The following is a 23,617-nucleotide window of genomic DNA, read 5'->3' as shown; positions in this document are numbered from 1 at the left end:
GAACAAACTCATGCAAGGATTTTTTTCTCAGACGAAAAATGTTGATATGGCAACGGACCCCATACGGTCGGATAAGGGTTAATCATCCAATCCGTTGATTTACCCAAATGTTTGATTTATTAACTTAAGTAGAAATAGATTCAGAGTAGTTATCATCTTCCTTTTAATTCATTTTATGTATTTTATTTTCCTTCTACTTTAAGTATACACTCGTTGTATACCAATGTTTTGCTCTGCAATTATCCTTCGGGTATGATTTTGCAATACAGGTATTATCAAAAAGTATCATCACATTAGCCATAAGCCAGTAATAATGTAGGACTAAATTTCCCTCAGAAAATGCTTTTTTTTATTGCAGAACAAGCACATTTTCTTTGTCTGGGAACAAAAGATATGAAAGCCGGCAGTTGTCTGCTGCAGTACCAGTGTCACATACCAGGGAGCCCAAATTGATCTTGACCTTCACATTAAAAACACCTACTGACATACAAAATAACATCGCAATCGATCCAGAGGTTCTTAAGTTATGCCTCCGAAGACGCACAAACGCACTCACACGCGCGCACACACACACACAGACGCGTACACACACACACACACACGCGCGCGCGCGCGCGCGCACACACACGGACGCAAACGTTCACACACACACACACACACACACACTCAAACAAACACAGACAGACAAACGGGGCCCAAAACCATACCGAGACAATATACAATAGTGCCGTATTCAAGCATGCTTAACCATAATAAGTGAAAAATTGTGCGAACAAAATTTCGGTACTGCGTAATGGAGGTGTCTGCGATTGACATATGAAAGGGATGATAACATCATTAGTTAAAAAGCACAATTAATTATGGAATCGTTTAGTTTCTGAAATCGTTTAGTGTTGAAAGGCACAACTGTTTCAGTACCATGGACAGTCCGCTTCGTTTGTATCTTGTATGTATTACATACCCGGCAATTCGTCTCATGGTATAACACACCAGATTTGTAGTGAAGACAACGAGCAGTATATACCGACAGATTTATTTGATTCGGGGTGGACCTCCATTTAACCTCCTATCCGCCCTCGCCCAAGCTAGGTACTCATTTACGCCCGGGTCGAGAGAGGACATCGGTGTGAAGTGCCTTTCGCAAGGACACAAGATCGGGAACTGTTATTGACTCGAACTCTTTAGCCTCCAGGTTCTGAGTCAGCGACCCTAACCACAAGGCCATTGTGTCGTCGTGTGCGTGATATTTCATGAGGAGGACTAAGCTGCATGAAGTGCTTTATGTGGTTATTCGTCACCGGGGATACCACATACGCCTGCTTCAATTTCCTCAAACAGCATGATCTTAGTAATCACCGGTAATAAATAGGTACTGGCGAGCAATTTAGCAGAAATTGTCAGTCATCGTTTGCAAATCAACGTTGTACGGCAATGATTTCTGTTCAGAGGTCTTTGAAAACGTTGAAAAAAAAAGGTTTTACTTCAAATAGCCATGTGCTCTATTCTAAATGTAAGCGTCTGGGTCTGTTTTAATAACCGGAAAAAAGGAGATTTGCAAAAAAACTACGTTTATTCGCATCACATGGGACACTTGAAACATGAAGTAAAAAGATAAATCCTTTCTGCACATTTTGGTGTAAAGTTGGTTCACGTAAAACCGGGATTTTTTCGATACGAGTGAATTGAAACCAATCTGGCAGAACAATAAACCATCCTTTTTTCTGTTATTCTGTCAATATCATGGATTACCTTTGCACTAAGGCTATATATGTTATATTTTCTCTCTAGCCGTGTTGATACCATAATATTGTAATTTGAAACTACCGTCCGCCGCACGCAGAATGACGGTGCTCTCGGACAGGTGCAAACATTTTTTTGGGAGAGAAAATTCGTCATTAATATCTTGCCGCTAAATAGCTTTTATATAGCAGCTTGGCTTGAAGAGAGTTCTAAGGTCATACAAACGTGTCCAAGCAAAAAACACACGACAAAACGGCCGTACCGCACACATCAGGCCTTTGGTAACAAGCCGTTTGTTGAGTCGGTAGAACGTCACTCAAAGTCGATCCCCACCGTCATGGCAATTTGTACACTATTCATCGGGACGTTAGCTGGCAGCCGTAGCAATGGTAATACTACTATATCCATGTGTTTCTGCCTGTGCTAGGAGCAAACTTTGAGGAAAATATCGCCCTCAGTCCACTATAACACACACCATTTAGACAAAAAAAGTGTTCCTTACAAATCTTTGTCGTCTGCTTATATAATTGTTTTAATAATTGTTTAGATAATTTCTGTCGTAAAAACGTTAAAATTCTACCTATTTGAGGTAGCAAGTTAACAAAAGGTGTTCCTTCGACCCAACTCGGACCTCCTATGCATAGAAAAATGTTCATTGCAAACATATCATGACGTCTGATACATCTGTTACAGCAGAGAACGCTGATTAGAAATACACCACATTTTTTAGACGACACCGAAAGGAGCGACATCCTGTCGTTTTTGTATCATTAACAGGTCCGGAGACGCTGCGGGGGATGTACGTCAAATGTTATAAGAAAATTATTTCTCCTTTTGTGTTTCCCGACGACCAGCCATTGATATCATTTCCTAAGCCGTAATGACATATTCTTCGCTGTGGTGGTTTGTTAGATGCAGACGTGTTGTTTTCTTCTCTCTTCCACCTGTTGCTCTAGATCAAAATACGACTGACGCTTTATCCGTATTTCTGTTCCTAAACCTGTCACCAGGAGGTAAGAAGCTAGGGTACCGGCAGCTACAACTAACTCTGGCGGAAAGGGATGGAGAACACGACCGTTGTCGTGAACGCGACCGGTGCGGTATGGACGTCGCGGCAGGCGGCCGTCTTCTCGGCGCTACCAAAACCCTTTCCCGAAGCGGTGTCTGTCGCTGTAGCAGGCATTATCGCCATGGTTGGTATCATAGCGGGGAACTGTCTGGTGTGCGTTGCTGTGGCGAAGGAACGCTCGCTTAAGGTGGGTACTGTACAGGGTCATATGTGTAGCGTCGTGTTGGCCGGTAACGGTTAGGGTGTTCGGCCCAAAACACACCCTAACAAGCCACCGATGTTGTGCCCTTGGGAAAGGCACTTAATACGACTTTCTTCACTCCACCCAGGTGTAAAAATGGGTACCTGACTTTCGGAAGGCAAAAGGCGGTGGAAGATCAGAGCTTATCTCAAGTAGATTAACTTTGTCCTCGGCTATTTTGGTTAACTGCCAGACTGCTAAACTGAACAAATTTTGACCGAAATGGGAAGGCTTATTACACCCTACCTGTTCCTACCCACCCTACAAGTCTCCAGCTTGGTCCAAGATTGACAACGAAAAGAATGTGAATTTGAATCCTCTGCTACGCGCAACGCACTGAAGTCTGATGTCTAGTACTCCGACCTGTGCCACCGTTGTAGTGGATGGTAAAATTGTTTTTTTAATTTCAAACGCACGGTCGTTTCATAACTAAACTTAACACACATTTAGTATACATTTATACACTGTACAATAATTTTGGTTTGAAAATAACGATTTGGGTAGATATTTGATGAACACATTCATCGATCCATCCATAACATGTTTTAACAAAACGTTTACAATTTTTTTTATTAACGGTGTCCCTGTGGTGTAGTAGTCTGCGCTTCTGTTACTTGCCACATCTGGTTCTGATTACTTGGAACCAGAAGGCCCGAGGTCAACTCCTGGGTAGGACACCTCTGGACAAGAGGAGCATTGGGTCATACCAAAGACTTAATGAAAATGGTACATACTTATGAAACAGTATGGAAGTTAAACACACTCCATACTAGCCCCCTGCTGCATTAATTGCACCACAGCTATGAAACGGGCCTATACACCTTATGGTGTGGGAGGATTTCAAATAACTAAAATACTAAATAGAACAAAATAATGTGTCCACCAGTCATACCGCAGGCGTCTGGTTCGGGTTCGTAACTAAATTGTCAAAACGAATACGTGCATGTGGTACATAAAAAGTCAGGTTTCACAGAAATCACTATCCATTTTTTGTATCTTTATCAAAAATTTGTCCGTGTCTCACTAAATCATCATCATCATTCCAGGGTATCATCACTCCTTTGGAGGAACCCCTCCCTTGTCAGACTCCAAGTTTTCCTCTGTCGAGCGGTTAAAACTTGGAGTCTGGCAAGGGAGGGGTTCCTTCAAAGGAGTGATGATACCCTGGAATGATGATGATGATTACCGCCGAAAAATTACTTCACGGCGGTCAAAAATATCGGTAAGACGGACGCCATCTTGGTGACGTTACCGCTGGCGTTTCCAAAAAAACGTTTCTTGATATGAACATTTAGAATACTCCCGTTACTGATGAAAATCAAGATTTGTATTTTCTTTTTACTTCCTCTCACAAAACTTTATTGGGCACTGCTTGCTTGTGATCGTCGACGCTGTACGTTTTGCCGCACTCCGCCTTTCGATGCGGTCGTGTTTTGTTTTATCATTCATTTGTCAGATCGAAAACTTTTTGCCTCATTTCTCCAGCGGTCGGAGCCCAAAAGAAGGCTGAGGTCGGCAGGTTTTTGCTAAAGCTCTTTCCTAGACCTTACTAAGATGTTGTGTGTGTGTGCGCGTGTACTATTTGACGTAACTTGTGGATGCGGCAGGGCGCTATTCGATCAAGAGAGGCGGACACTGTATTTTGTCAAAAGTATGACGGTAATTAGTACACGATGTAACGGCACACCAAAATCAAAACGATAACGAAAAATTTGATTTTGTAGGATCTTTCTGTCAATGGGAATTAAACCTGGTGGTAGTTATGCTGTCTAAAATCGCATCATGTTCCATCTATGTAATACTGTGTTGATTCACATCTCAACTTGGAAACATGTTGTGAGTTGATCCTCTTCAAGGCGACCACCTGTCCAACGCGAGCGCGTTTCCTTGGTCCCCCGAGCGGTCGCCATGGGCAGGTTTTACTGTATATTGTTAGTTTTTTTGCAATTCACGCAATCTACTACATGTAGTTCATTTTGCAACTGTGTTGTATGATTTGCAGTATGGTGTTTTTTTAATTTTGTTTCTGAACTGGTGACATATAATCGAATAAACATGGCCTAACGTTAACGCAGCGCTACCAGTTATGGTGCTGTACCAATTATGGTCCACTTTGGGTCATGCATACATGTCGATGTGTATTGTATCACCGTAAAGGACAGTAAACAGGCTCTCTAATGACATATAATACAATGCATTCGATAAAGCATTTACGCAATCACTGCAAATCTCTTTTTGATGCATTTTAGTAATTTCACATTGGCAACATATATATGCAAACTGCTAATAATCCCATTTTTATGGGGCGAAGCAGAATTAAAGAATATTTTCTTATTTTTTAGCAAGGCGCAAAACATGCGTAAACGTTACGGTTTTCGTGAAACTATGCTATACGTATGTTTTACGAGTGCTGAATGTGGTTGTACTTTTTATCGAATGAGTTGAAATTTGGCACAAAGGTATGCCAGAAAGCACGCCATAAAAGCATGCGTAAACATTACGTGTTTTTTTTCCATTTAACTATGCTTTACGTATGTTTTACTGCGCTGAAAGATTTCATGCCCCACTCCAGGCCGTACAGAACTGGTACCTGGTCTCTCTGGCGGTGTGTGATCTGATGGTCGGCGCCCTGATCATGCCATTCTCCTTAGCCAATGAGATCATGGGTTACTGGTACTTCGGACAGGTGTGGTGTGAGGTGTACCTGATGATGGACGTGTTGGCCTGCACGGCGTCCATCTGGAACCTGTGTCTCATCAGTCTGGACCGCCTCTGGTCCGTCACCAACCCCATCAAGCACTCCAACAAGAGGAAACCCAAGTGGGTGTGCGGCATGATCACAGTGGCATGGGTCAGTATGCGTGCTTCTTCTAATCACTTATCAGAAGTTTTGTGCGACCATGTGTGGATAGAGGGGACCTATTGTTTTCTGTTTGTTTGTTTGTTTGTTTGTTTGTTTGTTTGTTTGTTTGTTTGTTTGCTGGTCTTAATGTATGGAACGGTGTAACTGGAGACTTGAAGGATTAAAAGGCTTCAAAGTTGCTGCCGCAGACTTGAGATAGTTACAAAGTCCCACAGGAAAGCAGGAAAATGCATAGACAGATTTAGCGAAAAATTCACAACATTAAATGGATAAAACAAGAAATTCACAAAAACTCATAATATTTCACGCAGGTCTTCAATTTCTTATTAGCAACTTTCCACCTGAGGTCTCGAGGTAACAAATGCGATTGCTGAAATCAACATGGCGCAACCTTTACACAAGGTAACAGTTACTCAATCAACTGGATAGGTTTTGGAAACGGTCAGACGTTTTAGGTAGCATTAACTACCTTTCGCCAGTAATACTGAGAAAGATCTGTACTCCAACAGGTTTCTCAAATGTCTTCAATTTGTTTAAAGTCACCGGACGAAAATTCAGCGGAGACATAGGCATCAAACATTGCCGCATGATATCTATATAGATAACCCGGGCAGCTTTGATCCTGCACAGCGTGTAGTGTTGTTGCACAGTGCGTGTCGTGATGAATTGACATGTCTTCCTGCAATTTGCGCACGATTATTAAAGGAGGTGGTGGTGGGGGGTGAACAGCATGACGTAGGTGCATGTGTGGCAACATGATCATAACAGGATATGATTAACACTTGAAAGGTAACATTTGCAAGCAAATGGTGGTAGGTCTCCGGCACTCTTGGTTGATGCGAATACTGTATATAATTTGGTGTGTTATCGTTTGATATATACATATGTCCTGCCATTTGCTGACTAAACAAGAGTTCCACGACCTCATATCTTCATGAACAATTCTATTCATGCAAATGACTTACACATTTGCATAATATATGCTTGGTCATAAACACCTTTATCTAACTTACACATGTTGTAATATTGACAGTCCTATAATTTTCCAATTAGATGAATTATGGTGTTTTTGCATTAATTATGCAAATTAGGAATTTATTTGCATAATTTGTATCTGTTGATGCTCCACTTTCCATAAACTGCATACGTTACATGTATTTGAGTCTGATAATGGAAAACACTGCAAATATAGATTTTCCTCATTAGCTATGCAAATTAAATCATAATTACCATAATTTGCACTTCATTGTGTACATCTCTATCTAAGCTACCTGCATACTTAATATCATGGAAATCCGTTGTTCCTCTGTTCAGTTATTCTCCTTAGAAGATTTTCTCAAAAACGCCCCTGCAGTTCCACGGCAAGCTGCTAGGAGGCCCAAAACCACACCACTTCTTTATTACATCACAAGCTATCAGCCATCCAAAAATCAAGACCATAGCACGTCCAGGTCAAACGATACGAAAACGGAAGTTCTGCTGCAGTACCAAGGTCACATACCAGGGGGCCCCAAATCGATCCTGGCTTTTGGCTTCACAACACCCGCCCACATACCAAGTATCATCGTAATCCATCAAGAGGCTCTTGAGTTATGCTGACTAGAGTGGTCCGGAAACAAAAACAAACCGACAAACAAACAGACAAACACACACACAGACACACCCAAAACTATATCTCCATTTTTCATGGAGATAATAAACAGATCCAACCGCTGGACATTTGTTCTTACGCCAACTAAATTGTTGAACTGACCACACTTTTACCGAAATGGGAAAGCCAAAACCGAAAATGTTCCATCTAACAAAAAAACTCAAGATTGCTACATAATGGGTGCCTAATACTTCACCTGTAACCATGGTGACAGCCGTCTAGTCCATGTCATTGACCATTTGTTTGGAAAGAAAGATGAAGAAGAAGAAACGGAGCGAAGACTTTATAACAGGAAATGTTCTGCCTAACACACACACAGTGACTAGAAGGAATCTAGATATTTCTGTCCTCTAGATAAGCTACAATAAAACTTTCGAAATCCTTTTTAAATGGGATATCCCTGTACCTCAACAAGCACGTTACAGGGGAATCCCTCCTTGTAAAAATGTAATTTGTAACTGAAACAGCAAGGAAACTACTGCCCCGTGTGCCACTACTACAAGGGTCTGAACGAACGAACGAATAGAAGTGTGATCCTCAAATATCAGAGCCATGTTCTCCCAGGTCTAGGTGCTTTGATGTAACGTTACGAACGACACAGTCATCACTTGAGAAAATATCTATTCCGCGCTGAAGGCTCCAATGGAATAAGATGATAGCTGCAGCTTTGGACAAGAAAAGAGCTAATTTCATTTCTCTAGGTTAATAGGAGTGGTGACTTCATTTGGCTTGACATTTGAAGAAATGAAAGGTCTATTACATGTGCTTGAAAGGCCTACGGCAGATTACAAATAGGAAATAGACCTCTTTCCAGTTACGGCGGCCATTTTGAATTTCCCGGGGTCAGCTGGGGGTCATGCACCAAAGTGAGGCTGAGGCTGTACTTGGATAAGCCTGCCCATAGTTAAGACATAGGAATTCCATCCTTGGTGGTACATTTTGCGCCTCTAAGGTGAAATGCTGCGGTACATGCACCTGGCATGTGTAGAAAATATTGTTGTGGACATTTGGACTTGATTTTGGCTAAATTCTAATTCATTTTTCACACTTTTTGACATGTGAATTCAGAAAATTATCGAATGCTTATGTCCCCCATTAGTCCTTTGCACAGATGGAACCGCGTGAAATCGCACAAAAACCTGCACCGACATCTGGTTTATTTCCTTTTGGGAAGAAATTAAAGTTCGGTGGTTGTTCTAAACTTTCAGTGTCTTCATAATTCTATCATCATAATGTAATATATAGGTATGCCATATTTGGTGCTACATTTTGCCCCTCTAGGGTGAAATACTGTGGTACATGTGCCGGTTATGTGTAGAAAATATTCTGGACTTTTGGCTGAATTTTTTTTACACCTTTTGACGGGTGACTTGGAAACATTTTAATAGCATCGGTGTTTGCATTAACATTGTAAATCAATTTTTACTTTGCATCGGTGACCGTGGTATGCTGTAATAGCTGATCACTAGTAGGATTAAACCCTACAAAAACACGAAAATACACCCAGCTGGCATCCTTGTGGGTAGTAAGTTATTTTGTAGAAAGACATTTTCCGACAATTTCTGGATGCCAAGATCCCGTTCTGAAAACTAAGCTCCATGGGGAGGGCAGAACTTAGTGGGAAGGCAGGGTACGCAGGGTGCGCCCCTTGCTTATCCTTATGTCAGTTTGCCCCGATGATATTTAGTTTTAGCGACATAAACTTACACAAAAAGTTGAGTCCAGATCATTGTTGGATGAAATTTAGCAGATTTAGTTTCTGTTAGATTGACAATTTCTGCATTTCTGAGATTGGCATGGCAAAAAATCTTAATTCTACCACTGTATGAAGGCCTGGTGCACGTGCAAGCTGGATTGACCCACACACCAGGTGTTTATGCCTAACAAAAACATGCACATGCTGGTTTGAGATTAGTGTGGGTAGAAATTTACTATATTTTCACTTAAAGCAAATTATGGTTTAAGATCTTTGTCTACTAGATAGAAATTTAACAGTATATGTATGTGGTTTTATTTCAGGGGACAAACTAAAGAGCGGGCTAGAGTTAAATACATTTATAGAAACCACACTGCCACCCCAACAGGCTAGGCACATATGATAGAATTTCGAAGACACTGAAAGTTTAGAACAGCCACCAAACTTTAATTTCTTCCCAATTTAAAAGGAAATCAACCAGATTTCGGTGCATGTTTTTGTGCGATTTCACGTGGTCTGATCTATGCAAAGTACTAATGGGGGATATAAGCATTCAATAATGTTCTGAATTCACACGTCAAAAAGTATGAAAAATGAATTAGAATTTAGCCAAAATCAAGTCCAAATGTCCACAACAATATTTTCTTCACATGCCAGGTGCATGTACCGCAGCATTTCACCTTAGAGGCGCAAAATGTACCACCAAGGATGGAATTCCTATGTCTTAACTATGGGCAGGCTTATCCAAGTACAGCCTTAGCCTCACTTTGGTGCATGACCCTCAGCTGACCCCAGAAAATTCAAAATGGCCGCCGTAACTGGAAAGAGGTCTATTGCGATTCGGAGAGTCCGAACAGCTGGTCGATCAGTAAACGGGGCCGTCTAGAATACGTCACGATTTGGAACGCCCGGCTGCGTAACTACTTAACTTTACTATACATAAGACTAGAGTTCCACGACCTCATACCTTCGCCAAATGATTTTGACCTTTATGACTGACGTATTAGAATGTTTATCATTGATTATAGATCATATCAGTTGATCATCTTCTCCACCCAAATAACAGAGGTTGTCCAAAGTATGACCTGAGCAAAGAAGGCTATTCTAGCATCTATATCGATTATGTGAATTAGGTCCTTATTAGCATAATCTATATTCAACGATGCTCACGTTTCTCATGAACCCTCACGCACCAGTCTGTCAACGTCATTTTGCATTGTGGAAGGAAGAATACTGGGATTCGGCCAACGACATGTCATCTACATGTACGAGCCGGAACAGCGTCATTGATAAGGGCCAGGAATACGAGGGGGGGGGGCTAACTTAGTTCCTTGTGGAACCCCGCATGAAAGTGTTTCCCATTCAGATAGAGTTCCTTGATACTTGACACGTTGTTGCCTGTTTGACAAGAAAGAGCAAACCCAATGGATGATAGATCGGCGCACCCCGATGGCAAGAAGTTTGTTGATGGCAGTAGAGTGATGAACACCATCAAAGGCACGGGTAATGTCATGTCAGTCAGGACGAGTGTATTGATGTATCCAGGTTTGTCCATTTTGCTTGCTAGGAAGTGGACTAAGCTTGTAAGGTAATGCTATGTAGAATTCCCCTTGAGAGCTCCATATTGGCGAGAGTCAACCATGGGCTACATGCCCTGCATGCACCAGTCGGTAATGAATCCTTTACAGATATTTGCGAACATATGGGTATGACCGAATGAGCCCCTCCAGTCCCAGGAATCCCAAAAGAGCCCAGTCTAGATAGGGTTATGCAATATACACTGTGTGACCAGCATACATGTTGCCTTCATGTGTATGTAGTACTTTAGTATGGTATCTGATTGTAATTGATGGATTGATGTGATCGGATATTTTCACGTACTGCAGCTGTTGTCCGTGGCGGTGAGTGTGCCTCCGCTCTTCGGCTGGAAGGACGACCAACACCCGGACGGGACATGCGACATCAACGCCTCCTTCGAGTATTCCATCTTCTCTTCCGTGGGCTCGTTCTTTATACCCCTTGTGTTGATGACATCCATGTACACAAAGATCTTCATGACGGTGCGGAAGCGTGGCCGCGGGACGGTCCGACTACACTACAAGCGGGGGTGAGTTCGTGGGAGTTGAAATCGTATTTATATTTGCAACTTGAAAATTTCTTCTTCACAGCTGAACTAGCTATGATAGTTGAGTGCCTAGAAATATGGCTTATAACTGTGGTATCTCCCTGGTTGTCAAAGAAACCAGTACACACTCGTGCTCTGTAGAGCTGTATAATGTAATAAGTTGTGACTGCCAGACAATGTCTCAGACAGAGCGTGGCGAGCCTATGCTTTATATTTGTTAGGTGAAGCTGACTTGTATATGTGCAACCACACTTCAATTCCTTGTTCAAGACTGTTGTCTTGTGTACATTTCTAAAGCGTTTTGAAGAGTTACTCCGATACTTGTCCCTCGTCGATGCGAAGACCACCACAGTCAGGAGCAGACTGAGATCTGGTAGTTTACATCAGCTGAATTTATTGGTGATTTTATAGTACAAGTATGTTCTTTAAACAAGACATACGAGAAAAATGTCACGGAGTCGTAAGAAATAATCAAGCCTATGCTATATATGATGTTCCACATTATGACGCCGGTGTACCTGCATTTTAAATTGGTGTTGACTTTGAGAAATGCCTTTCTTTTTCCATATGAAGTATGCGCCCCACGACGTCAGGGAACGAGAATACGTCCGGCATCTCCTCACAGAAGGACCACATCCGGCTGACGGTGGATGGAGAGTTGGGACAGATGATACAGGTGACACATGCTAGGGGGCGCATTTCCTTGAACATTGTATGGTTTGATATATTAAAAGCCGTTTCGCGGTTTGACATGCGCATGCGCGAGGTCAAAGCCCGTAATTTCTAATCAGTTCTCGCCAAGACCATTCCATGTCCAGACGTGTTTTGTTTCATGTCTCAGGGGCCTTCAACTTTAACATGTTATAATTACCCACAATGCATCGAACTGTTCACGTGCATTCTAAACCGTGACCTGGCTAATTAACTTCATCTGTCATGTTTCACCATTTGGTATCCTCAAAGAAAGCACCCCGTGTCGCATGTTACTTGACACAATGGGACATCCCCGTGGTTTGAATGTGTTGTGGTCTTTCTATGATCTGTTTTATGTAACAACATATTAACTCATTATTTTCCTGTCTTGTTTTCGAAAATAAAACATGCCTTGCCAAGTCACAGAACTGTCCTTCACAATATGCAGATCTGTTTGTATAGAAACACCTTGTCTTTCTTTCAATGAAGATCCTCCGTCGCTAGTATGTCTTCTCTACGTCTTGATTGTCAACTTTCTCAGGAGAATGGTGAGTCAATGTCGCCACTTGTGTTGTAGTGTTTATATCCCCGCTATCTTGTTACATGAACGTACTTAGTCGTCACACAAAAACGAGATACGCAATGTAACAGTTCCTCAAGCAACAGGATAGATTTTTGAAACGGTCAAACGTTTTAGGTAGCATCCGCCACCTTTCTTCTATGACACTGAGCAAGATCTGTAGATTAGCAGGTTTTTAACCAAAACCTATGAATTGACATTTAAATAAGCTGAAGACAAATTTGAGATAGTCCCATAGTATTTGGTTAAAAACCTGCTGATCTACAGATCTTCCTCAGTGCCACTGACAAAAGGTAGTGGGTGCTACCTGAAACGTCTGACCGTATCCTAAATCTATCGTTGAGTGTCGCAGTGCGTAACTGTTACCTTACATATCTTTTTACCTGGATGTTTAACCTTCATCGACGAAACACAATTTTAATCTTTGTTTTAATTCCTCATGTCCCTGTATGCTCTTATTTGATCTAAACATATGTTGACTTTCACATTATACCGTTTAACTTTGCTGTCTATGTTATGGTCCGTGCACAGACGCAGCGTACCGCCCTTGCGCCGTCCCAGTGCCGTTCCAGCGCCGCTCCACCACCGCCAGCGTGCCGGTTGAAATGGCGATTTTTTTTTTTAATAAAAAAAACGCAAGTGGCAAAATGCCGCGAGGTCGCCCTGAGCTTGCCGGGAGCTCACCGCGCTCAAAGTTATTCGTATATTTTATAACATGTTACCTTTGTTGCACCAAGTATCATAAGTTAACATTCTTTTATCGGAAGTTGATATACAGCGAGTAAGTCGCTTAGGAAAGATATCAGACCCCTCGTCTACATGTATTCACCCTGTTCTTGTTCGATTCAAGAAATATAGTGATAGATTGAACGTGATTTACCAGTCAGACACTTTATTAAGGAACCAGAATATAACAGCAGAAGAAGAAGAAAAGTTTCATATGAAATTCCCGACTTAGAATATGTAACGTTACTTTTAATTTTAAAAAAAAAGTCTGTTCTGGGGTGAATGAGGAGTTGGTTGACAGTCAAACACAGTTGATTAAAAACTGGCTAAGATTGAAAAATATACCTAACAAGAGTCTTAGGACCAAAAATCTCCATGAAACTTTGTTTTTTTATTAAACCAGTTCCCCCCATTCTATATTGCTCAATGGTATGACCCACACCTGTTGGGGGGTGACCCACTTTCGCTATAAATAGCTACTACAAGTAGCAGATGGCAATGCAATGGACAACACTGCAAATATAGATTTTCCTCATTACTTATGCAAATTAAGTCCAATTTGCATAATTTGCAATTCATTGTATACATCTCTGTCTAAGCTACCTGCATAGTAAATAACATGAAAATCTGTCGCTCTTCAGTTATTCTCCTTAAAAGATTTTGACAAATGCGCCATTGCAGTTCCATTCACACATACCAGGGGGCCCAAAATCGACCTTGACCTTTCTCCTTCCAGCACATACCCACATACCAACTATCATTACAATCCATCTACACGTTCTACAGTTATGCTGGCTTTAAGCATCCGGCGACACACATGCAAACGATTTTCCTCCTTACTTATGCAAATTCAGTCTCATTTGCATAATTTGCACTTAAGTGTGTACATCTCTGTCTAACCTACCTGTGTACCAAATAACATGACAATCTGTCGATCCTTTCTTCAGTTATTCTCCTTAGAAGATTTTTACAAATACGCCATTGCAGTTCCAGTGACACATACCAGGGGGCCCAAAATCGACCTTGACCTTCCTCCTCCTAACACCTACCCACATACCAAATCTCATTACAATCCATGTACATGTTCAACGGTTATGCTGACTTTAAGCATCCGGTGACACAAACATACACACAAACACCAAACGCACGCAAAACAGTATCTCCATGAAAAAGCCTTTTTTCATGGAGATAATGAGATGATATTGAAAAAGCGTACGACACTTCAGTTGAAGAAGAACATGACTAGGTTACTCACGTTCAGGACATATTATATAGACATGTTTGGCGTAACCCCGCAGTTAATGCCAACCGTTTTGGAAACATATTTAAAAACGTCTGAAAGACACGTTTTTCCCTGTCTAGAGTGAACCACTTAGAAATTATTGCGGAAATATCAGTAAACACCACACATATAATGAAATCAAAATGCACTTTGGCAAGGAAGAATATCTCACATCAGTTAATGATAAACCGTTTGTAATTATGAATTGCATAACAAAACTGAGAATGAGCGCACATTGTCTAGAAATTGTAAACAACACACCCGGCACTCAGAGATTGTGTCCCACATACAATGAAAATATTTCATTTTGTGATGACCTGTCCTTCGTTTGGTAAAAAGAGAGATGGGCCGTTACAGACTATTACTACTAAGACAAACTTCATCCTATCTGGTACACACAACAATGTTTTCCATGTATTACTGTCATGTCCAATTCCTATACCGCCTATAGGTGTGGGGTCGTGTGGCCTAACGGCAGGATTTCCGACTCAGAACCAAGGGGTTCCGGGTTCGAATCCCCTGCTGCCACCGATCTTGTACCTTTGGGAAAAAAAGTACTTAACACGATTTTCCCCACTCCACCCAAGTGTAAAAATTGGGTACATTATGTGTGTGGGTCACGACATCACTATAGCTGCCTGTGTCCCACGTGTATTGCACTGTTGCAATTCCAATAAATCAAATATACCGCCTACAAAGGTCAATTTTATTGTACTTCATTCTATTAAAAAAAAGGGAGAAAAAAATCATCCATACATAACTCTTACACTGTTTCGATGATATTTTCTAGTTACAATTGTAGGATATATTAGCCTTGCAGTATTGTTGATTTGGTGCCATACATTGTACCATGTACGATTGTCGAACAATAAAGTTCATTCAATAATTTGCTCATCTGGGCTTCAAACGCAAATGCGCCGCACGTCAGTGAGAGTGCAAATGAAAATTGGTGAAAAATTCGCGACGGTGCCGTCATGAGCTGCCGCCGTATGCCAGTGCCGCAGCCCAGTGAGAGGGGGGCTTAATGTATGCGATCTGACCAAACTACACAGAAGCAACATGTACTTGTTTGTGGCGTGAGATTCGGCCCAGAGTTTCTTTTCCTTTGAAAGCTCCTTCACAACAGTCTTCTCGACTGTTTCCTCGATTTTAGATTAATTTAATGTTCAGTTGATTTCTTTTCTTTTCACACTTCTAGTTTCTATCGACACAACGTTTGAAGAAACATTTGAATGCCGGAGTTTTAATAGAATAATCACCACCGACCCCAAATATCTGTCATTCCATGTAATGCTACATGTACGGTCACATTTGCGCCGGTGCACGTAGGGGGTGTAGCGCCAGCCGAAATACGCATCAGAAATGTGCAGTATCTTGCGGAAATGTGTGAAACCTTTGCACAACTTGAGTTGGTTCCGCTGCGTAATGCAAAATTTTCTGGACTCTCGGATTGCGAAAATTCTTCCGCAGAAGAAATCTTCGTCAAGGTTGTAGTTGTTTACACTCTGAAATGTGCCAGATACTTGTTGATCCATTTGCCACTGGAAGAGTCCATTATTGTATGCGGGGACATTTGTTAATGTTCAATTTTGGACGTGAGTGATTATGAAAAAGTCCATTTTTTTGTTCGATGTGAGGAGGGAAATGGGTGAAATATGTTGTATTTGCTTTCGCAAATATTGCCTTTCTAGTTCCAATTGTGACCGTAGCATTACCATGCGCAAATGTGCTGTGTCATCATGTGATGCAAGAATGGATGCCATACTGTGAGTAAACTGTATGGATGACATCTGATTGGTAAAAAAACACGTTGCCTACATTTTTATAAACGCCGGAACAAGAAGACAAATACACTCATGTCTACCTCTCTTGAGTCTCTTCTACAATTAAGTACAATCAAGGCATATCTTCCCTTCTTGTCATGTTGACCATCTCCCGAAGGGAACAAAACTGCTTCTTTTTTTCTCGAAATCAGACGAAAATCACGCGAGTCGATGTCATCCATAGAACTATGGCCGTCATGAATGTTTGTGTGCCAATCATGGATTCAAATGGCTCGATCAACATGTATGTATTTTCTAGATCCTATTCAGTCATTGAAACAAGCTAAACTTTTGGATAACCGGATTCTTTGTTCACAACCAAGTGTATTATTCGACGTCTCGACGACCGTCTGCCATCTTCATCAGGGCAATTCTGGCTGGTTCACTTGGCACGGCAGCTATAGGTGTCGCTACTTACAGATGCGGTTCCAAACAAAAGTATTTACATATATAAAACACTTGAAATTTTGGTTGTGTACAAAGAATTTTGTTAGCCAGTGACTTGCCAACCTGATGAAACTATTCACCGAAGTTAAAATTTCGTCCGACTTGCTTCTTCCTTTTCCCAGGAGATTGCTGAGCGGGCAGGTATCAATGCTGAAGAAAAAACAGAACAAGATAAAAATGGAGACTCTGCCTGTCCGGGCCGCTCCAAGAACTCTATCATTGCACGGGGCCCAGCCGCTCAGGTAACACTAATACATCCCCACAGTCATTTGGTTGAACTCTCGCGAGAATGTTTTTCTCGCGAGAGGACTCTCCAATTGATGTCATGATCATCACACAATTTCTACACTTGTCCTCATTTGCGGCGAACCAATCAGAGGATGTATAATGAACGGCATAGCTGTGAAATCTTCCCATACTACTTCAGAGAAGCAATTCTTTTTCGCCATTGTTAATTTCCACCTTGTACAGAGTCTTAAATGTGTATCGGTGCATCTGTTTTTAACGTTCTTGTGTGTCCGTAGTTCATGATTTGACTATAGTGTCACTTGAGTAGCAGGAAAAGTGAGTGAAAAGATTGTGTCACCGGAAAGGTCAGACTTGTGCGAGTGATAGGAACTATCAGACTAGACATAACAGGTCATGGGGGCAAACGAGAGAGGCTACTAATTTACGGGGAATTGCTTTTTCTTCGGTCTATCTCTGTTTTCACAATTACATATTTTTCATGCTAGTCGCGTTCACCTTAGTGGCAGGCAGTGATCAATGGACACATGTAATGTCAATCAAACCTTATTTACATAATAATAAACAAGACATGCGTGAAACTCTAAGTATTTCAAGGAGGCGTGAGGTATCTGAACTCTTGTTGTGCACGTTTTCGATACCAATCTACATATTTCAGGAGATGGGGAGAGGACATGTCGTTTGCTTCATGTCTTATTTACCAGTCCTCTCTTGCTGTAGCTGAAAAAGGAGAAGACAGTAGAAATAGAACTACATGAAAAGATTATAAAAATCTACCCGCGACAGCAGGTCCAAGACCAAAGACACGAAAAGCGGAACTTCTGCTGCAGTACCAAGGTCGGCCATCAGGAGGCCCAAAACACCTACCCACATACCAAACATTATCACAATCCATCCAGAGGTTCTTTAAGATACTGCGCCGGACACGCACGCACATACGCACCCACGCAAATAAAAGGACCAAAAACCGTAACGTTACCTCTATTTTTCATGGAGGTATTATGGAAAGAGATATCTGTGAGAATTTGGTCCCTATGTATATCCAGCAGGTGCTCATAGCCCGCGGCCGGTCCCTGTCCATTTGGCTGAAGAAAGATGACCCTTCCCACGAGTCGGCCAGCGGACAGGATCAGGAGTGCACCGCCGCCCAGGCACAGATATTCCCAGGGAACAGGTCTCGCATCGCACATGTACGGGAGAGGCGGTTTACCGTCTTGCTGGGCGTCATCTTGGGGGCCTTCATCCTCTGTTGGTTACCGTTCTTTCTCACACTTTTCTTACAGGTACGTCATTCCGTGTTAGAGTGTTGTATGTGTGTGCGTTGATAAGTGTTTATTACCTTCGCCTAGAAGGTTATGTTTTCGTCAGTGCTCGTGTGTGTGTCTGTGTGTCTCACGATAACTCGAGAATGCCTTGATTGATTGTCATGATATTGATATCAATTATGCAAATGAATACCTAATTTGCATAATTGATGACAACATACTATAACTCCATAATGGTAAATGATGGGGATTTCAGTCTTACAGCATTTGAAAGTTAAGTAGATGTAGACCTAAATCATGTAAATGATTATGTACATAATTTATGAGGAAATGCTACAAAAACCTTTGCTAAGATAAACTTTCAGACATTGAACAACTTGTTTTATTTGGGTAGAGAAGATGATCAACTGACATAATTCATGCAAATAGGGTCCTTATTTGCATAATAATTAGATTCTAATTTTCATAATTATCATTTCACAATATCAAGCATCACTTGCGCTATCCACATATCAAAAACAAGTTGTATACATGTTCTATACTTTCTATCCCTTTGTGTTTTGACCACTAGCTGTAGGGCCCCTTGGGACAGGCCCTGCCAGTGGGGGAATATTTGCCCCAGTTTATCAACTGACCGGTGTTAGGTGCCACATCAGGAGTCTTATCATGCAAAATAACGGATTTGTAAACTTTCCTCATTAATTATGCAAATTAGGAGGTCAAAAATCTAATCATTTCGAGGTTTAATCATACTGTACACCAAAGAAAGAAGCTGCAAAGTGAGCAAATGCATGCTGTGAACTGCAAAGAAAGTTATCGAAAATCTAAATGTTGTAGAATGCCTTTTTCTATCGTAATTTTGTTGCCATGTGCATCAGCAGCATTAAGTAAGCTAAAAATGTATTTGGAGTCCTGAGTGAACTCTTCCAAAGTAAAAAAAAAAGATGTGAAAAAAATGGAATCTATTGTTTGTGGTATACCATGTTCTGTGTGTTAAGTCATTTGTACAGCATTCCTTACCCCTCTGATTTCATAATGAAGAAAATTTTGTTTGCCCAACCTTTTGGTTGAACCTTGAACGCTCGCATGTTTTTGTGCCCTGAGGATGTCATCCATGTAATCAAATCAGTATGCCCTAAGTTCAATGTGGACTTAAACAGTGATCCTGTGCTGTGGATGTTAATAACATCGATTTAATAGCATGACTGCTTTTTACCGTTTTCTCTTAAGTTTTTGAACTTGAAATCAAACGCGTTCGAACACGCATTTCTATGAAGAGCGTGTATCTATGGAGAGCGTGTCGCTCCGCTTTCACTTGCAACGCAATTGCGCATGCAAGAGACAATAGCTATTTGGCGAAAGTACAAGGACCGGGTTGACGACTGCCAGTACTAGTGCTCAGCGTGAACCTTTTCAGACAACAACTAAAAAACTGCTTTGAATGTGAAATTTGGGTTCTAGGACTGACTTCTAAGGACTGCCTTATCAAAAATTGTGCTGCTTTGAGATGATGATAGAAGGCATTTACCCACCCACTTTTGATTAGAAATGATCTGATCTGATTTGATTAGCACTCTATCTGTAATTTTTTATCACCTGTTCTTTTTCCACCCATCACCGCCTACACTTAAATGTCCGTCTCCTAAACGGTCGTCGCAATTTGTAACGGTCGATGCCATTGTACGTGCATTAGTATCCGCGCATGCAAACATGGACAAAAAAGCATGCCGCATGATTTAGATAACCAGGGAGGCTTCATGCACAGCTTCCTTGCGCAACTGCCTCTCGGTCGGCTGCAGGTAAGTGACCTCACACAGAGCGCTGTTTCGAAGTGGGCGTGAGAAGCCGATACGCCGACAGATTTTTTTTGTTTTTTGAATAAATTGTAGGTTGTACCCTAAACACAAACATATTCGTTTTCCGTATTCTTCTAGTGCTCCCTACTATAATTTTCACCGCGTCGAAGCCAGTCACCCTGTGGTGCTTAACGATAGAAATCCCCATAGGCCGTGTTCTGCTACCTTAATTAAAGGGAGGTGGTCGTGGGTGGTGAACAGCATCACAAGGTGCAAGATTGGAAACATACACACATTCATTGTTACAACATAGTCTCCATCAGGCCTTCCTACCTCAGTGAAGTAATTATGGTATCTACGATGTGGGCTCTGGTGTTTGGTACTCTCTATACCAGGAATAACGATTAAAAACCTGTTTCCATTTATACCCATGCAGACAGTTGTTTATTATAACGCTAGGCAGTACCCAAGGCAGTAGCAAGCCAGAGGCTTGGCCTTGGAGAGTGGCTAATTGACCCCAGATTTTATAACACAGGCTACCATTAGGCAAAGGACATCTGATTTAATGGGCAATACCACACTATGTTCAAGATGTGGATGTCGATCTATAACTCTCCAAAACCTGAAAATACTGCTATACATTATTACTATAATAAAACACACATACGCACACACACGTGACGTTTAAAAAAATCTCACCCTTGCCGGAGGCTCCTACGGGATAAAATGCCACACATTTTAAAACCTTTTTCCCGTTTTTGAGACCCTCCACCACCCCCTACCCCAAAGGTTTTGATACGCTCGGATCTTGTATCTACCTGTCAGCGATATGGCATCGACCGTTTAAAAATGTCGACTGCCGTTTTTTTTACGAGACGGACAGGCCTAAACGAAAATACAGGTAGAAACAGGCAGAAACGGAAGTCACCAGAGCACCGTGTCTGGTAGCCACGTACAAGAAATTACGTAATCGGCAAAATGGCAATATATAGATAATATATAGATTCTAATTCAACAACCTTAACCACATCGATGAAGGTTAGACATCCATGGAATAAGATACGCCAAATAGCTGTTACTCAAGCAGCCGGATATAGTCTTTCTGATCACTCTTACAGGCTGTATGTACTACATGCCGGGACAACATCCCCCTACTACTCTTCAAGTTCTTCTTCTGGATTGGTTACCTGAACAGCGCCGCTAACCCAATCATCTACACCGTCTTCAACAGGGACTTCCGCCGAGCCTTCAAGCGGTGGGTACTTAGGCGATCATCTCTCTGAGCTGCGTCTAATTGCGCCAAATTGCGAAATACGCCAATAGGCACCAAACGATGCCACTTGTCGCCTGATATTGCAAATTCGCAATTTTCAAAATGGCACAATCCCCCTTTTATGAATTCTAATCATTGTCCATTACTTGTGGGTTTTTTTAAACTAATGGACAATGGACTTACAAGTCAATGGCAACAATGCGATTTGTTTTTGATATCTGATTTGGTGCCGAAACTGGGAATGTGACATTCCGGAAGCGGCCATTTTGTTTGCAGAGATCATCTATTTTACCCGTGTGTCAGTGTGACCGTCAGAAAGAATTCACAAAGTTGCTGCAATGGTTTGACTCATATAGGCGCAGTAAAGTGAGATACCCACTGTACAACTTGGCACTCGTTTTGTTACTCTGTTTTTTCATGGTACTGCAGGGCCACTCAGCACCTCGACGTCGACAGCTCGGACCTTAGTCAATCAGGACAACCCGTTGGTTACAATGATTTAAAATCCATCACAAAGATATTCGCAGCGATAAAATGACATTCACCATTTTGCACCGATTTGCGCCATTTTGTCAATTCCGATTTTTTTGACATTGTAAAAGAAAATATACAATTTCACGTGACAAATTGGGTCTTTATTGTTTGTCACGTTCACCGGTAAAACGTACACGTGGGTGAAAGCTACACAAGTGATTGTGTATAACTTGTCTGCCTCTCCCCTCCGACCCCCCCCCCTCTTCTAGGCTGCTGTGTCGGCACCGAGCGAGAGGCCAGAAAAATGACACTACGCGTACGTCCGGCTGAAGGTGGACGGTCGACAACCAATGCTCTGCCGTGTGACGTCAATTTTCAATGCAGCTGCTGCGTCAGTTGCTGTCTAGAAAATACAAACGCACAATAGACTGATCCCCCCTGTCAATCACAATTATCAGTTAAATTTCAACCAATGATGGCTTTGCAATTATTGGTTCGACCAATGAGAGAGTAGCTGCATGGCCGTCAAAATATTTGAATTCTTATGTTTTTATTTTTGCATTTGTTTTGATGGAGATGGGCGGGGCTATAGGGTCGGTCTATTGGACTTTGCCGTGACATCTTTTCTGATCCGTACAACCGAACCCATATGTTGACAGACAAGCAGTCACTTTCTCATTGGTTGAACCGCTATTTGCCACTCTCTCATTGGTTGAACTGCTAATTGTGTAGGGTTGGCTAAATGATCCACTATACACCAATCATTGAACCCAAAGAGTGGGTATCCTCCACAATCTTTTGGAGATATTTACCGATTTTGTAAATCGATTTGAAATTTAGGTCGAGTCTATGACTTGATGACAACAAAAAAGAAAATATTTCGTATGTTTTGATGTATAAAATGTTTCCTTGTTAATTTATCAAAGAATGGAAAAAAAACATTATGATGGAAAGGGATCTAGAACAGAAACTTTGAGAAAGACGAGAACACCTCCAGAAAGAAGCTTAGGAGACAAGCGTTTTTACCCGCATGCACAATCATACGATTGTAATTCAAAAAGTGGAAAACGTCAACTTCGAAGCAAATCCTCCACGCATGCAATTCTATGAGAAATTGTGTAACGTTGCAGTGTTGTTTATCACTTTGTCGTTTGCTGTAGTACCTCTATGTTCATGGAGTAGAACAGCAGGAGTTTGTTTTAAGGCATCGTTCGGTTGAAAAGCACTTTTTGCTGTGTTTTTTCGAAGCAAAACGTTGAGCAAATGTATGGGAACTGTAACGTTCAAGCACGCATGCATGTATCGTATATGTACTTATGATAGATTATTTGATTTGAAATAGATAGTGGGACACTGTGTTCTTATTCGGTAACATTGCACATATATTATAACATTAAACTTGTGTACCTTCGTTCCTAACGGATACAAGTAAAAAAGTCACTTTAATAAACATCGTCCTTTTTTCTCCAAAGCTCCATTTCATGAAACTGCAAATGATGCTATCGTGGTCTTGTGTCTGACAGGTGTGTTAAACAGCATCAAGATACGGATGTATATGTATGTCTAAGGCCCGGTTTACACAAGCGTGGTTATGCAAGGACTGTGCAAGGAGAACCCTAGGCTATTC

General features: G+C 41.5%; 1 protein-coding gene across 1 annotated transcript; it reads left to right on the top strand.

Annotated features, from left to right (window-relative positions):
* The first annotated feature begins 2,801 nt into the window (after positions 1-2,801).
* On the top strand, positions 2,802-23,484 carry LOC136429559 (alpha-2A adrenergic receptor-like). Its single transcript, XM_066419394.1, has 8 exons — positions 2,802-2,996; positions 5,623-5,901; positions 11,147-11,367; positions 11,959-12,061; positions 17,059-17,178; positions 18,229-18,465; positions 21,362-21,498; positions 22,260-23,484. Exons 1-8 carry the CDS (start codon positions 2,802-2,804, stop codon positions 22,318-22,320), a joined length of 1,353 nt encoding a protein of 450 aa, XP_066275491.1. The 3' UTR covers positions 22,321-23,484.
* Positions 23,485-23,617: the final 133 nt, after the last annotated feature.

This window comes from Branchiostoma lanceolatum, chromosome 3 (genome assembly GCF_035083965.1).
Source record: "Branchiostoma lanceolatum isolate klBraLanc5 chromosome 3, klBraLanc5.hap2, whole genome shotgun sequence".
Lineage (NCBI taxonomy): Eukaryota > Metazoa > Chordata > Leptocardii > Amphioxiformes > Branchiostomatidae > Branchiostoma > Branchiostoma lanceolatum.
The sequence above is the reverse complement of the archived record's forward strand: the minus strand, read 5'-3'. Positions and strand labels throughout refer to the sequence as shown.